The sequence below is a fragment of the Polychytrium aggregatum genome (assembly GCF_025602895.1).
Source record: "Polychytrium aggregatum strain JEL109 chromosome Unknown BJ171scaffold_56, whole genome shotgun sequence".
NCBI lineage: Eukaryota > Fungi > Chytridiomycota > Chytridiomycetes > Polychytriales > Polychytrium > Polychytrium aggregatum.
Window position 1 is genome coordinate 209,059 of NW_026516258.1, and position 16,228 is coordinate 225,286.

General features: G+C 55.2%; 5 protein-coding genes across 5 annotated transcripts; 1 reads left to right on the plus strand and 4 right to left on the minus strand.

The window, feature by feature from the left end:
* Nucleotides 1-121: 121 nt before the first annotated feature.
* Nucleotides 122-1,924, minus strand: BJ171DRAFT_603085 (uncharacterized protein; the record flags this gene model as incomplete). Its single annotated transcript, XM_053115162.1, has 2 exons — nucleotides 122-1,258; nucleotides 1,511-1,924. The coding sequence occupies 2 exons, from the start codon at nucleotides 1,922-1,924 to the stop codon at nucleotides 488-490; spliced, it is 1,185 nt and encodes a 394-aa protein (XP_052962599.1). The 3' UTR covers nucleotides 122-487.
* Nucleotides 1,925-4,152: 2,228 nt separating this feature from the next.
* BJ171DRAFT_524746 (uncharacterized protein) lies at nucleotides 4,153-7,111 on the minus strand. Its single transcript, XM_053112616.1, has 9 exons — nucleotides 6,572-7,111; nucleotides 6,345-6,438; nucleotides 6,089-6,247; nucleotides 5,952-5,965; nucleotides 5,597-5,647; nucleotides 5,404-5,502; nucleotides 4,959-5,272; nucleotides 4,659-4,761; nucleotides 4,153-4,512 (listed from the first exon to the last, which is right to left on the minus strand). Exons 1-9 carry the CDS (start codon nucleotides 6,887-6,889, stop codon nucleotides 4,309-4,311), a joined length of 1,356 nt encoding a protein of 451 aa, XP_052962600.1. The 5' UTR covers nucleotides 6,890-7,111; the 3' UTR covers nucleotides 4,153-4,308.
* Nucleotides 7,112-8,626: 1,515 nt separating this feature from the next.
* Nucleotides 8,627-11,352, plus strand: BJ171DRAFT_586790 (cytosolic poly glycohydrolase; the record flags this gene model as incomplete). The annotated part of the gene is made up of 9 exons (XM_053114413.1): nucleotides 8,627-8,668; nucleotides 8,795-9,013; nucleotides 9,144-9,345; nucleotides 9,503-9,673; nucleotides 9,798-9,814; nucleotides 10,042-10,194; nucleotides 10,638-10,746; nucleotides 10,915-11,079; nucleotides 11,237-11,352. 9 exons carry the CDS (start codon nucleotides 8,627-8,629, stop codon nucleotides 11,350-11,352), a joined length of 1,194 nt encoding a protein of 397 aa, XP_052962601.1.
* A 766-nt stretch (nucleotides 11,353-12,118) lies between these two features.
* BJ171DRAFT_250270 (PUA-like domain-containing protein) lies at nucleotides 12,119-13,863 on the minus strand. The gene is made up of 6 exons (XM_053106683.1): nucleotides 13,758-13,863; nucleotides 13,537-13,653; nucleotides 13,224-13,376; nucleotides 12,930-13,027; nucleotides 12,552-12,756; nucleotides 12,119-12,241 (listed from the first exon to the last, which is right to left on the minus strand). The coding sequence occupies exons 2-6, from the start codon at nucleotides 13,545-13,547 to the stop codon at nucleotides 12,166-12,168; spliced, it is 543 nt and encodes a 180-aa protein (XP_052962602.1). The 5' UTR covers nucleotides 13,548-13,653; nucleotides 13,758-13,863; the 3' UTR covers nucleotides 12,119-12,165.
* BJ171DRAFT_250310 (uncharacterized protein) lies at nucleotides 13,819-15,379 on the minus strand. The gene is made up of 2 exons (XM_053106684.1): nucleotides 15,363-15,379; nucleotides 13,819-15,196 (listed from the first exon to the last, which is right to left on the minus strand). The coding sequence occupies exon 2, from the start codon at nucleotides 14,959-14,961 to the stop codon at nucleotides 14,077-14,079; it is 885 nt and encodes a 294-aa protein (XP_052962603.1). The 5' UTR covers nucleotides 14,962-15,196; nucleotides 15,363-15,379; the 3' UTR covers nucleotides 13,819-14,076.
* Between the last annotated feature and the right edge of the window lie 849 nt (nucleotides 15,380-16,228).

Here is a 16,228-nt window from a genome sequence, read left to right on the forward strand (position 1 = left end):
AAAAAACCCCACTATTATCGTACACCCAAGAAAGGAAAGGCAATGCCGCTCCAACTCCCTCCACCTCCCAGTGCAGCAACCAAAGCGATAGCACAAACTCGGGCATTCATAGAATTCACACTATATTTAAAAGACTAGGTGCCGGCTAGCCTGAAAGAGCAGACTAGGGTACAAGGCCATATTCACAACCAACGGTTTAAGGACGGGATAGAATAGCACAGCAAGTCAAGGTCAGAGGATAGGGAAGGGAGGTGTGGGTGGCAGAGGGGCAGTTATCGAGCTGTCGCTCTGGAGGGGATTCGAAACTGTAAGTTGAGGGAAAGAGAGCAGGAGGCATGTCATACACTCGCATCTTGGGCATTCAGCGCACTTTGAGCCCCGGGCATCTGGGATCAAGAAACAGGCATCTCAACCAGTGAGCCTGATTGATGCCAGGTAATGGGGGAAAGACGGATGGCCGCGGCAAGCGAGCTTGAAGCGGGGCCGCTTAGATGCAGACGTAGGAGCCGGGAGAGCACTTGGTGCCCGAGGGGCAGACGGTGAGCTGGATCCAGGTGTTGACACAGACAAGGACGTCGTTCTGGTCACCGCAAGCGTACTGGCCAAAGGTGGGGCAGGCGTTGCCACTGTGGGGCATGGAAGTCGAAGTAGGAGAGGCAGCAGTGGTGGTCTTGGTAGTGGTGGTCTTGATGGGAGTGGTGGTGGTGCTCTTGCCAGTAGTGGTCTTGGTGGTGGTGGTCTTGGACGAGGTGGGAGGAGGGGGAGGAGGAGGAGAGCCAGAGGGGAGGTAGCAGGCGTTGTGGGCGTTGGACCACAGCTTCTGGACGACATAGGAGTTGCCATCGGTGCCAATGACACTGCCCTGCTGAGCGTTGCAAATATCGCCGATCTCACCGTTGGCAGAGTTGTACCAAGCAAGAGGGGCGCCAAGAGTGCTGCCAGTGGCGACACCGACAGCGGCATCGGTGATGGTCTCGGCAAGCTCGTGGGACGAGACGGACTGGAGGTTGTTGATGGTGGAGGGGTTGCTACCGCAGCCGCCGGCGCAGGCACCACCCTGATCGGGGAGGACACCGTAGTAGAGGTACTGGGTGGAGCTGATGTCGGAGATGTCGATGGTGCCGTGGTAGGCACAGAACTGGACACAGGACGAGTCGGAGCCCATGGAGATGGAGTATCCGGGAGCAAAGTGGATGGGGAAGTAGGTGTTGGCGGTGGGCTTGATGGAGCCGCTCTGGACGAGGCTGCGGAGCCAGGTCTGATGCGTGGGATGGCGCGATTACCATCCAATTCAATGGCAAACCGGGAAAGAATGGGGGGGGGTAGATAGAGAAGCAGAGTCAGAAAGGCGGGTCTGAGAGAACTCACCGGCGCGCAACGATCCACGACGCGCCATAATCGAGTGCCACGAGTCTGGATGCACTTTGGGGAGACATGAAGGAGCGGGGCTATGGCAGAGCGAAGGGCAGCGCAAAATAGTGGAGAATATCATGAAACAGAGGCGACATACCTGGATGGCAGTATCGGTGGTGGAGGTGCTGAGACCCGAGCTCTTGGAGATGGAGCCGCCAAAGGAGCCAGCGCCAATGTTCTGGGTGGGGGTGTCATACTCGGAGAGCATGCTGATGTAGGTGGAGCCGGCGATAGCGCTGTAGAAGGTGTCGATCTGGCTCTGGTAGTTGACGCTGCCACCGTAGTAGATGGGGTTGATCTGGACGTTGGAGACGACCGGGCCACCATAGTAGGTCAGGGTGTTGGAGGAGGCAGCGGCGCTGTCAACCTTGGGGGCGGGGAAGATGCCATCCTTGTAGTGGACACCCTTCTGGCGAACGGCACCGACGTTGGCGTTGCGGTTGCCGTTGCGGGGACCAGCAGCGACAGCACTGGCAAGGGCCAGAACAGCGACAGCAGACTTGACAAGCATTTTGAGATGGGGAGTAGAAGGAGAGAAGGAGAGAGAGAGAGAGAGGATGAGGCGAAGGCGGGAGGAGTGTCCGGAGGCGTTGGCTGGAAGACCTTGGGTGAGGAGCTCTGGGAAACGGGCGCTCGCCCGGGTATTTATCTGCCAGCGACGGGGCTGGCACCGAGGCGGCACGCAGGTTGTGGATGGCCAGGGCAGAGCGCCTACCAGCCCCAGCAAACGATTCCCATGGGCGCCTCCAGCTGCGCGGCTGGTCGGGACCTGTCACCAAGTCATGCGGACGGCAAATGAACCGGCGGCCCACCGGGCGCGCCTGGGCTTGAGACAAGAGAAGGACAAGTCGAAGGATGTGGAGTGGAGGAGGCACGGAAGAGCAAGCGCTTGTTGGCCGGAGAGGTCAGCGGGGGGGCACGACGGACCTGTGGAAGGCTCGTTGGAGGGGGCTGCTGGGATGGCCGATGGGGGAATGGACGGGGCCGCAAATGCGGATGGACAAGGCCGGGAGGCACTGGACGGATCCACAAGGGATGGAGCCGAGGCCGAGCATCGATCAAAAGATCTGCTCAGGAATAGACAAGGTGCGGATGAAGGCATGGCGGACATGGAGGACCACACGACGGAGCAGAAATCGACGACGCGGCGCGGATCCGAGGGCTGCGGGGGCACATGGGCAGGACGAGGGCGGTCACCGGACGTTCTTGTTCTTGTTCTTGGAAAAAGGGTAAAGGGTCGCGGTGGTGGGGGGAAATGACCGGTCATCGCGCAGTGGAATAGAACGGAATGACAGGAATAGAACGGGGACAAAGAGTCTGTGTCGACGATTGACAATAGTTCGTAGTTGCCGCCGACGGCCAGCGATGCGATGGCAACCGCTGGGGTGAAGCTTTGTGCGAAAGCGGCAGTGGACAAGATTCAAGTAACAATCAAACAACACTCACCTAACAATCAAGTAACACTCAATGACACTCACGTAACAATCAAGTAACAATCAAACAGCACTCACGTAACACCCACGTAACAATCAATGACACTCACCCAGCGCCGAAGCGAGCGCGCGCGGTGGCTCTGGCAGGAATCGTGGGGGGTGACGGGCAGGCGAATGTGACCTCGGCGAACAAGGCTGCGATCCGCCGTGCGATCCGCCGTGCGACTGCCGCCATGGGCGCTGCCCGAGATCATTCCGTTTCCACCCAGTCCCCGCCCCGTTCCCAACCCCGTTCCCACCCACGGCGTTCGTTCCCACCCGCATCTTGTCTGTTTCCACCCGCATCCGCTGCGTCGCTCTTGGACTCTGTGTCGGCAGGCCGGGCCGCTCGGCCGCATCCGTTCCATCTGCACCTGGCCCGGTCCATCCCCACCGTCTCGTCGACCATCCTTGCGTCGGCGAGCAGAAGGAACGGACTGACCCCTCTGGCTCCGTCGCTGTGCTCGTCTGCCGCGCACACGGCCCCTCACATGGTCTCGCCAACACATGAGAAAGCGCCACCGCACTGGCGCACACAGGCATGTGAGCCCTCGCCTTGAGGGCCCCTGTTGCTCGTGCGCCTTCTGGTGGGCGGCTCGGCAGCGAACCCACACCAATCAGGCACCCTGGCAGCAGCTCAGCAAGCGCCCAGCAAGCGCCCAGCAAGTGCCCAGCAAGTGCCCCATGTGCTCCGCCTTGCGTCTTGGGGGTGCATCTTGGTCGTGGGATCCCGCGAATCGAGCGCATCTTGGAGGCTGCCACTGCTGTCCGTGTCGTCGCTGCTGTCCAGTATCACCGCCGGTATTGATCTGGGTGGCGGCAGGGTCATGCGCTTTCCTTTCGCAATGGTGTCGCACCGCCTCCACAACCGAAAGATCTCCACCGAGTGCATGGGGCGCTGTTCGTTCGTTCGCAGATCCCCAGCTCGATCAGCAGGACTGACCATGCGCGGCAAATGAAACGAGATGCGCTGGGTTCAAGGCCGACGGCGCCTGGCATCTGCGTCTCTGGGTGAACATGCCTGCCCCACACATCCGCCTCGACCACCGGCGCTTGGCTGTCGAACGGGTAATGAGCTGGCTGCCGAGAGTCCTCTCCTTAGGAACATCCGATTGAGTCCAAGGGAGAGGTGGATTTGCCTCTGGACCCGCAGCCCCACCAGTCATTCAGCGAGTGCCTCCAAGCCATCCAGCAGAGCCTGTTCTCACCATCCACAAGCCTCTCGCCAGCATCGATCTGCTTTCCACTACCCAGGAGTAACAATGGTGGCGATGAATAATCCCCAGATGTATTCGCAGCCTACTCGCTCGTTGCAGTTGTCAGACGGCCATGCCGAAGCACCCATTTATTGGTCCTCCGTTAGTACGGACTGTCGCCGAGCGGCTGGTTCAGCATCTGCCTTCGCTCCTGCAACTCCCGCAACTCATCCGCTCCTCTCCGACAACGGTAAGTAAAAGTTGCAGTCGAGGCCGGCCCTGAGTCGGTCTTCTTGGTTGAACGGGGGCTTCAGCGGGCCCCTGAAGTGGTCTCTGACGATCCCATGAAATGTCTCGTACCGGTCGACGCCCTGTAGAGCCGTGATCCAGGTGAACCAGCGCTGCCCGCAAGCTACGTGGGTGATCTCGTCCTTCGAAGCACAAATCGCATCATTAAAACCTCTGGGAGGACACCGGAGCCCATGAAGCGCAAGTTGGATTGTATCGAATGGCTGCACCTGAGGGTTGTGTCGACAAGCTCGGCACGAATGACTGCATCGCAAGAAGCCTCTCTCACCTGGTGGATAATCTCCAGCTTCTCGACCGACTGGGAATCGCCCGCTTTGGCAAACTTGGAGATGGTTTGGGGATTGACGTCCAGACCACGGGCCTCGTGAACCCTGTGCAAGTTGAGGCGACATTAGTCGCTTAGTGACAGGAGTCAGTGTTTGCCAAAGCAGGCGATGGTGTGCCTGCCATATGGTTCATTCGCCGCCCTGCTCTCGCAAAACAAACCAACGAACAAGACCGTGGTGGCCACTGCTCCAACCAGGAGGCAGACGCCATCGTCGATCGCGATAGTTCCTATCAACCATACATGTGCACAATCGCCAGTCGGTTCAGAAGGAGATCGCTGGTTTCCAGGGCAGACTCCCAGAGGCCAGCATGGACGGCCAGGTCTCCAAACTTGACACCGAGGGCTTCCAGGCGATCTTGCAAGAACCCAAAATGCTTGGCTTCTTCGCCAGCGACTCGAACAAAGTCCGTGAAAAACTCGCGTGGCAGCGTATGCACTCGCCCGGTGGAGTCTACGACGCTCGTTGACGAAAAGCGTGCGATGATGTCCCAGGCGAGGTCGATGGCCCATTGCTCAATGTTGGCCAAGGAGTGCAGAATTGCGATGCGACTTTCCTGGAGGGAGGGAATCATCGCCCAAGGAGCATGTCAGCCTCGCATCGTTGGGGTCAGAGGCACTGCCCTTGTGCTAAATTGTCGGGGAGGCGGCGACCGATGCTGGCTCGTGCTGTTGACAAGACACTTACAAGGCTACCGCCCTTTCCAAGTCGTTTAGTTTTGTTTGGGGCAATGAAATTGAGTCTGTCATGGCGGACAGGTCGTTCTGGTGGAGCACATGCGCCAACCTGGGCAGAGCAACGGCCGATGAGTGCTGTGAAGGATGTGCGTGTGACTGAGCTTGCATTTCGAAGAGTCGACTATTTATTGACGATGGAGTACCTCGATTGACTCTGAGTTCCAGAGATCCACTGCTTGGAAAGTGAGACGGACCTGAAACAGCAGCGGCATTGTCGAGTTATGTCCACAGAATCGGGTACAGAGAATGCACTCAGAGCCAGGAGCACAGGGCCCTTCCAAAAAGTCGATCGCCCGACTGATCCGCCTCCAAGACATTCGTATCCCGTATCCCGTATCCCGTATCCCGTATCCCGTATCCCGTATCCCGTATCCCGTATCCCGTATCCCGTATCCCGTATCCCGTATCCCGTATCCCGTATCCCGTATCCCGTATCCCGGCCGCATCCGCCATCATCACATAGGCTCCATCAGCTTCGATGACAAATCGCCAGCCAACCTTTTCGTATGGGTCTATCGAGCGTTGCAATCCGGAGAGGAGCGGATCCGTGAGGCTGTTAGCTTGGTCAACATGGAATCGAGAGGCTGCAGCCTCAGAGACTGGTTACGATGTCTCGGTGCTTCTGGGCAACTCACCCGGAGAATGTAGGATCTTGACGGCCCATTCCGTAAGCGTCGTCGGACCGCCGCTTGCTTCTGGCACTCGATCGCTGCGTCCTTGGACATTGGCGACGTTGCCGACAGTGATGTCGGACTTGGCTTGCTGAGGATTCTTTCGGCATCTTGGTGTGTCCACTGGCGGCGGCGACGGGTGGTGGTGACGATGAGTTCAAAGTTGGGCGGCATCGTCGATTCGGTCGTCGGAATTATATGCATTCCACACCAGCCCTACCGCTGAAAAACTTGATCGCCGAAACAGAGACATTGTTGCCCTCGCCAAAATCGAGATATATGCTACCTTCTGGTTCTCTGAGGACCTTGTAGACCTAGAGGATATGTCGTTTCAGGATTGTTGCGGGCATTGCATCCAGCCGGGAAGACCCGAGCCGCCGGTCGGGTCTCATCCATGTCCGTAGAGCAACCCACCACCTTCGTCTCTGGACCATACGGCAGACTCACATTGGCTTTGAACAGCTCGCATGATGTACTGAGACCCGAGACTAAGCTGAACCGATATTCGTGCCAGGGACAGACAACATTGATCTCGGAGCCAAGATCTTCGATGTCGCCGAGGTAGAGCGGACCACCGCTATGCGGACACACTGCATCGCATGCGTAGAAAGTGAAATTGCCGGCGTCGCTCTGTGAGACCGTAGCGATGATCATGATGTCCGTTGGTCTGGACTGCTGGGGCAAGTTCAAGGTGACGAGACATCGCTGGCGACCGCCGTTCCAGAGATCCTCATGGCCGATCAGTGCTGTCGCGGCTGTGGTCATGTCTGCGAAAACAGAAGGGCGTCGTTTTGGTTCGAGATGAGAGGGTTTGTGTGCTGCAAGCCCTTGTGAATATTGAGTCAATGTGCCTGAGCGCTATATGGTCCGGTATCAGTCGGTCGGTCGTGAGAGGAGCGAGAAGCGTCAATCTGCGGCCTGCGGGTATTTTGCAGCTGTGCATCAAGATCGAAGGGAGCAATACAATGCAATGCAATGCAATGCAATGCAATGCAATGCAATGCAATGCAGGGAGCAGGGCCCGGGAGAGGAGCTGGCTGCTTCTCGAGACCTTTTTGGCATCGCCCGATGCAGATCTGAAAAACGAAACGAGCCGATCAGGAGCAAGCACCGAGGCTTCGCCCTTGGCCACCCACGTTCGAGCCAGAGCCGACAAAGCACTGGACGCACCGCTCTGATTTGGTCTCGACTGATCTCAAAGAAGCCCCCCACCCCCGACACCTCGACCGGCACTGTCGGCCACTCGCATCATCATATGTCCAAACGTACAGCCAGCGGCCCGAAATCCCGGGTGACTGCCGGCAAAACTCGGGTCAGCGATTCGTCTTGGATTCAGACAAGTCTCCACAACCACTTTGCAGCCCATCGCACGAAGCCAGCGTCGCAGCAGCCAGGAGCCGCTTCGGTGAACCGTCGCAGCTCAGAGGCCAACCAGCCTTTGACAAGGTATGGAGGGTGGTGGATGCCAGGCAGCAACGCCGCTGGACGGCCGACTGCTCTGGCCATTCAATGCAGACTTGCTTGCCCTGGCTTTAATCCGAGCACGGCGAGTTCTGCCTTCATCCTCATTCGCCGACCTCGCTTTCGCTAAGCAAGGCCGTTTGCTCATCTACCGTTTGGATCATTCCAGAATGACGAGCGAAAGCTTGCGAAGGTGCTTCGACGATCACTGCCAGACATTTGGGGTGGCCATGTCGAGCCAGTCTCTCAACAAAAAGCTCAAATCAGATAGCAACAGCAGTGCGATGAGCCTCGATCCCAGGCCCAGGAGCCTCAATCTGCCACAGCGAGCAAGCCCTCCGCCCGACTCATTTGAAGACGATCTGTTGTTGTCGAGTCTCGGCTCCATGCCGGACACTCTCTCCGATGCCGCAGCCGCGGAAGAATCGATGCAATACGAAGTTGGGTCGGCGCACTGGGAAAGCGAACCTCAAAATAGAGCCTCTTTGCTGTCCGAAGATTCGGCACCAGCCGAACGCCCAGACGAGTCAACGACACAGCTGGATCCGTCGTTCCAGCATGTCATCTTGTGTACAGTTGCGTGCTTTCCAAAGCTATGCATACGTGTGTCCTTGGAGGACGCTAGTATTGCCTTGGAGGGTTGCTAACGCTAACGTCGACACTTGGTTGTCACAGATCCCCGTTTCGCCAAGCAGGGACTCCCAAGCTGGACTGTCTGCATGGGATTCTTGGGATGAACATCATGTTCGGCTTCCGTGCTCCGAGTTTAATGTCTTCATCGATTCCTCAATGCGGCAAACCTGGCGATGGGCTTTGATTCGGAAGGCGCTGTCGCTTCCCATTGGGACACCCAACGATCTCAAAGTAAGCAGCACTGCATTCTGCAGGGCAAGATACTGTCCGAGTGTCATGAATAGACCTGATTTGCGCGACAGTTTGATGGGCAACTGGGGCAATCGGAGGTCGTCATTGCGTGCATGAGGGGCTGGGGGAAGCCGGAAATGGGGCTTGGCGATGAAAGATCGATGATGGCGCTCGATAATGGTGCTCGATATGATTATCCCTGAGATTTGGACATATGTCGTGAGTCATACAGGTGGATCTTAACAACCGTTGCTTCCCAACAATTGCCTGCTGGGCCTCACGCGCTGGTGAATGCTCACTGACGGCCCTGATCTGCGTCGGACCTTGTTGATTTATCAATCTCAGGAGGCCATTCTTTCATACAATCCTGTTCATCGCCGGAAGTGGGATTTCTCTGGTTTGATGCACTACTTTTCCTGTCGAGCAAAAGAATCGCGGGAGCTGTTCAAGTCCGTCATTCCGTTCATGACTCGACTTGCACTGGAGCTGCCCAAGGTCCTGGAGCAGCCAATTCCGCTTCTAAAAATCGGCGAGAATAAGGCCATTACTTTGAGTCAGCGACAGGTAGGGGTCGAAGAATCAAGAGGACGCCATGGGTGCTAGGAAATGGTGGCTGTTGTGGAAGTGACAGCAACTGCATCAGCAAGGACATCTGGATGCACACGCTTAATTCCGTCGTGTTTCTTGGTGCTAGATCGCTTCGCTGTTGGCAAATGCGTTTTTTTGCACATTTCCACGGCGGAACGATCATCGGAAATCGTCAGAATATGGAACCTTCCCCTCGATCCACTTCAACCTGCTCTTTGCCGGTGTTCCGTCAAGCGGAGAATGTTTTCCGGCTCAGGCAGCAAAGCTCGATGGGCTATTTCATTACTTCCGGACGATCATGCGCAAAGGTGACGTTGGCATCGCCGTTAGAGCTCACTTGCGATGCTGGTGAAGCGAAGGGGGCTGCCTCTGTCCGGCTTCAATAGGGGACGCGATGATCCGGCGACAATCGAGTAAGGCGATGGCCTATTGATCCTTCCCTTTTATGCATGATGAATATCTTAGACCCGCAAGGCACAGTTACATTTCAGCGTAGGGCTGTACCGCCTGACTGCCTCCCCGTGTGGAACGAATGCCCCGAGCTGCTCTCTGAAATGACAGTTGACGCAGCTGGGAGCATTGAAGATGACGGGCGAGACATGCTTCAGCTTGATTTTGCAAACAAGATGATCGGCGGTGAGTAATGGCTCCAGAAAGAAGCAGACGTATTATATCATCGGGCCGCACAGCCCCGTATGGCGACTAAAACGAAGTGCATTGCCTAACTGTCACTCTTGGATCGTCGCATAATGGGCGGAAGGCGGCGTCGTTGGACGGGTAAGAGGATCAGTGGCTTTGGTTGCAAGATGAGCATCGAGAGCCCGAGTCGGAGCTGAGCCTCAGGCGAAAAGCGATATCCAAAGTCGTTGAGGCGCAATCGATTGTGCACATGGATCGCGTATCCTTATGGCGTTCCTGGGACAGTTGATTGTCTTCTGTATTGCTATTGGAGTATCTGCTTCTGATGCTAGGGCTGACTCTGGTCGGTTCGGAAAACGTTGTAGGGGGCCGTTCAAGAGGAAATCCGGTTCATTCTATCTCCAGAACTGATAGTGTCACGACTCTTTGTCGAGGAGCTTCAGGACTACGAATGTGTATTGATTGTCGGAGCACAGCGATATTCTCGTCACCAAGGGTACAGCTCCACGTTCGAGTGGGTTTGTGGCTATGATGATTCGACACCAAGGTGGGACCACCGTTCGTTGTGTGAGCAGAGCGTTTGCTTTTGTATTCAAGTTGTGTGGCGGTACCAGGGCATAGCGCTCCACATGGAGGAGGTTGGATGCTCTGAACATTCGACTGTCCAAGGGATGGTGTGGGAGCAGAAAAGTCCGGGAGCGAGTTGGAGGGTTGCGGATTACACAGCTGCAGCCATTCATTGCGATTTCTCATCGAAGTAAAGCGTGTTAAGGAGCGGGCAGGAGTGAATGTGCGATAGCCCGTTTGCGATCATGAATCTTCAGCTTGGGCGCCAGATTATTCTTGGGTCGCATTCTCATGCACAGTCTTATTGCATCGTAGGGATAATCTTGGCCGTCGGACGACAGACCTCTTGGCGATCGATGCGCTGTATTTTCGACCCTCTGATGCTTGGCGGCAGTACCAAAGGAAGTCAGTCATCCGCGAGCTCAACAAAGCATATGGCGGATTTCTTCCGTCACCAGTCTCTTCGCACGACGTAGCAACGCCAATCGCAACGGGCAACTGGGGTGAGTGCCGCTCAGTCATTGGCAACAGGCATGACTTGCAACTGACTGGAGAGAATGGGTCCAGTGAGATGTATACTGACGTAATTGCGCTGTTGCCACGATCCAACACTGACCTTGGGATCCATGACTGGTGTTGTATCGTTGGCGCTCCCGGCTGACGGACTTCAGGCTGTGGCGCCTTCAACGGCGACCCTCAGCTCAAGTCTCTGCTGCAACTTATGGCGGCATCCGTTGCCAAGAGACAGCTATTCTACTTCACCTTTGGCGATTACGAGCTGTGCAGCCAGCTCAGGGCCATTCATACAGGCCTCAAAGAGCAAATGGTGACCGTGGGTCAGTGCCAAAATCTCTGAGCTGGCGGCGCTGAGGAGGGCATTGAACACAACGTCTGCGCATATCCCAGCAGTCGCCGATAAACGCAGCCCACGACCGAACGAGCAGACTAACTTGCCCACTGGGCTTCACATGACAACTCCTAACATGATTGCAGGTCAGCTGTACGACTGGATTCGGGCATACTTCACGAATATCGTTCGAGCCAACATCGAGAGCAATTCTAAGATTTCGACAACACTCTATGATTATATTTGGAGCCAGCTGGAGTGATTTGGCAATGAATGAGTCGATTTACAGATGGACCAGGCGCCGTTGATGGAAAAATGTTAAGCTGATGAGGTTGATATTAGGGCATCTGTTGGGCGAAACGTGACGGTAGTTGATTTGTAGGCCGTAGGGGACAAGCCATGTGATTGCTTCCGATCTTGGCTGACAACCGAGTGATTGTTGTTGGGTTTCTGAGCTTAGATACATTGAATTGACATCGTTTTGCGAGGATCAACTGGGATCCCGAGAAGTGTTGCACGATGCGAGGGCGTACCGCGTCTATTCGACCGATCGGATGGCTTCGAAAAAAGTTGTTTCTCGACCCTGGGGCTGTCGGGCTGAACGAGTCGCTCGTCGAATGCTATAGAGCATGATTGTCTCGAGTGGTGGTGAAATATTTCAAGGTACTGGGTAAATATGTGTCACCAAGGGCTCGCTTGCATATCCCTTGGCTTACTTCCATGAGATGTTCCCCGTGGCTGCCCCAACGTTTGACTCCCTGGACACGCTGTTATGGTGATGGATCGGGTGTATTCGGGATCCAGAAAGTGATAGCTCTGGCCACAACATGGTGGTTTGTTCGGAAGCGCTTTGGGATGGGAGTGAGCAGAAACCAGCAAGGGACTGGCGCAACATGGCTATCGAGTGTGATGGTTGACATTGTGGAGTGGGTGCCACATCCAGCCTTGTACTTTATCGACACAATCGAACTGAATACTTGAAGCAATGAACCCGCTCTGTTGCTCATACCAAGGCTTGCGATGCACTGAAGAAGCTATGCATGGGAAGGATCAAACCAGCGTGTATTTGAGATTCTTACTGAGCACCTTTCCAGAGCCCATCACCAATGTAATGGATATTGTCGACCCCAATGCCTTTGTTGGTGGATATGCTATGGATTCCAAAAAGCAATTTGCGGGTCAGTCCAAAAGATTAATGTGCCAATGCCAGTACTTGGGCCACGGTTTTGATATGAAATATGCGATGAAAGATGGTGGCTGCCCCAGCCAAATGCAATCGAGACCAAGTGATATGAAACACGACGATTTACAATCTCAGGAGAATCTCGCGTCTCTAAGATTCGACAAGATCATCTGCCATCGAGTTCCACGGATCACTCGGCGGTCTAGCTTGGAGATTTTGAACATAGCCGAATGGCAATGGCCAGCAGCATGGCGGGGCTCAGGGTGTGTCTAACTCACATGTCGTCCGAAGACATTTTCATGATCCCAACAGCGACTGCCGACTCCTTAGCTTCTGCCTGGATCGCCACAACAGTTCCCTCGGGAATGCCCGCATCCAGTTGGGCCCCAGGGGAAGTTAAACCAGGACACATGATATTTGCACCTCTGAGGACAAACTTGATGGCGCCGCGGTCGACTTGCACCTTGGGAAGAATATCGGGATCTATGTCGAGGATGAAGTTAATATAGAGTGCGGTGGCGAGAATGCCGGAGGCGGAAAGTATAGGGATGAAAGTGCGCATGAATCGGTGATGACACAAAAGTCCTGAGAGCTGGCTGCGGAAGCTGGGGGGGGGCGTCCTGGTGAAGGCCCGGGAGAAGGAGAACGAAGCCTACATTTGTGCAAAAGATGCAAGTTGGGGTAGTATGACCCGTCATAGTGGTTGAAGAAGAGCATCTCTCCATTGTGAGAAACGATATTGAGGTGCTCCTCGCTGTTGGGAACAAAAGATCGACCATTATAGCTTGCGTTAGAGGGGTATGATCGAATTTCCTTCATTAGCTCTCGATGAGGGAGAACAATAGAAGATAGAAAGAAGGAGGAAAACAGCATATCATGCTCCTGGGATACGGAGAGCTAGGTTCCCCAACACAATCAACCGATCGAGTTTCATGAACTCAACGACGGACCCTTTCAGGAGGGTGATCTGGGCTTTCTTCGGTAGGATTTCCTCAATATGAGGGTTGAGGGCGGGATACTGCTCAAGAATCTTTGATCGGATTCCACGGGCGACCGAGGATTTAACCAAGGTCTGGCCGGAAACCCCATCCTTGATGGTGAATCTGGTGGATGGGAGAATGGACAAACGAATGAGGCTTGTGGCGAATTGAGGGCGGATGATTGGAATAGAAGCGGAAATGAACTCAGGCCGATCAAACCATCCGAAGTGCCAGACGAAGTGCGCTGATGCAATATGATCGTCGTGGAGATGGTGAGACCTACGTCTTGAACATGGTGGGTCGGGATCACGAACTCTGAGATCAAGAGCGAATAGATATGGTGGCCGCAAGATCCAATGAAGCTGAAAACGAAACCTGCCAGATCTCGGCTGGGTCTCGGCTGGGTCTCGGTTGGGTCTCGGTTGGATCTCGGTCAAAAGAAACAGTCAACCGAGAGCGAGAGGGGAGCTCAGCTCTGTGATTTGCCGAGACATGAATACGTACCCATCGCCCGTCGTGTCCAAACATCATCCTCGGCCTGCGTCAAGTTGCCACCATCTTCAGCTGTCCAAGAGCGCCATCTATCTGGTACCTGGACACTGGTAACCCACACCTCCCCCAACAGGGAGGTGGCGACGGTCGGACAGATATGTGGAGCAGGCACATCTATTCCGCGATGCAGAGGTCGGGCACCGTCGACCTTTAAACCAGCACATCTCGTTTCGTCCGTTTGTTGGCACTGCTGACAATTTGAGTGGCCGCGAGACAAAGTGAGGGAAATGTTGTTGTCGGGCCAACTCGGTCTGTATCGAGCCAACTCGTTCTACCACGGGCTGGCAGAGACACAAAATCGTCGGCAGCGCATTTGGTTGAGCCAATAACCCGCATAGACACGACCCATAATCTGGAAGTGCGGGAAGCGAACCTCCCGCTGGAAGACAGGCTCGCCCATGACAATGCCTGAGAAGTGTAGAAGCTTGGGGTCGTTGAGATAACGGTAGATCGTGTCGACTCGAACAAGCGTGGGTTTGTCGCCAACATTCGCCCAGATATGATCGCCAAGGAACAGAACCTCGCCACCAATCCGAGCGACCTCAAAGAATTGGATCGAGTTCCGAAGTGCGCAAGTCTTGTGTGGGAGATGGGTCGCAGCCAGCCGGGACTCGGTTGTTTTCAGCGACAGCAAAAACTTGATGAGAATCGGATCCAATGGCGCCGTCGTTTCAGCGAGTTCCAGCGATTTGAGGTCGACGGAGTCGAGGAACGTATATCCGCCAAACGGCGGAACGTAGGCGCACGGGCAGAGGCACATTTCGGGGAGTCGCAGCTGATCCAGGTTCAGACCATTGAGCCGAACATCGTAGGTTATGAATGAAGCTTGAACGATTCCGTCAAAGATCTGGGGAGTCTGGACTTGGACGACAGCTTTACCTAAATCTTCGGCAACTCGTGAGGCTGGGTTCGATGACTTGATCACCAAGGGGGTCGACCAAACATTGTGGTGTGGCCCCTGATCGTGGACTCTATAGATTATCGCTGGCCAATATATTGGGACGCCGTTGAAATCGCTGGGGTCGACACGAATGCATGACCTGATATCGAGAGCTTCAAACTCCAGCGGGTGATGCTTGTTTAACTGAAGGAACACTGAGACGAACACGACCTCTCCTCTCCGGAAGACTGGGTGCGAGGAAATGGGACTCGACATGCGAGCGTGCCCAGTAAATAGGACAGCGGCTGTGGATGATTTGGATTCAGCGGCGTGGTCAAGCGATCGGAGGAGCAGAGACCACAGGAAAGAGTCGCAAATAGCCGTCTGAAGGATGGATCCAACAATGGTGCTAGAAATATGAGAACAGAGCTGAATCCATCAAGCGCAGGGCGTGACAGCGGGTGCCTTTGAGGGTGACCTTGGATTTGAGATGGGCGATCCGAGAGACGCACTGGGCCAGACCGATCAAGCCAAAGGTCAGCCGATCATTCAGCCAAAGGAAGAAGGCTGCCGGTTGGACACGGTGTGGATGGGGGGCGTGGTGTTGGCAAGACGGCAAAGCACGGTGTTCAGGCTACAAGATCTCGGCAATCCCCTATTGCCATCCATCAACCCACCCCGGTCCGAGCATAGATGTTGAAGGAGTCTGAGATCTGACACAACAGAGAAGCTGATCGCTGGCTCTTCACATGGTTCGACAGGATTCAGAGGACGGCGCCAAGACCGGCCATGCCCAGCCCCCAGAAATGTGGAGAGTTGCTCTGGTTGTGCTCCTCCATTCGCTGCCGACCGGTCTCTCATATCTCCCTCGAATTATCTCGCACTCATGCAGACGTGTTATCCAATAACATTATCAAGAGATAAAATTGCAAGTCCAACGTGCATGGATGGGACTGAAACTGCAACGGAACGTGCTACGGAGCGCAGCACGGAGGGCTGGAAAAGCTTCCAGCGCCAAGCTGTGCTGCGTCCCACCGGTTTGCCTTCCGCAGGCCCCCGCCGTGATGCCCGCCATTGCAGATAAAAGCTGCTGGGTTTTGGCCCTCAATAAACCAGCAGGGATACAACGCCGTTCAAACCAGTTTTATAACGAACGGGCAAAGAAGAGAGTATAACCCAGCTGTCGAGGCAACGGGATGACGGGCAACGGGACAACGGGGTAACGGGGCAACGAGGTGTTAGAGTCCGAAGGGGACTCAACGGCAAAAGAGAAAGTGAGGTCGAAGTGAGCTCAGGGAAAGCAAAGGAAAGGTCCGAAGTGGACTCGGAGAGGGAGCGAGGGAAGCAAAGATCCGTTCAAGATAAGACTTGTCTCGAAATGAGACGTGAGGAACACTCAGAGAATAAAGTAGAAGGCACTTTATTTAGTCCTATTTTGAACGCTGAGGTTCGAATACACATCGCGGGGGTCAGGCTATTTATAGACAAGTCCGGACCTGGCAGCGAAGGGCGGCCAAGGGAGGGAAAAGTGGGCGATCGAGCG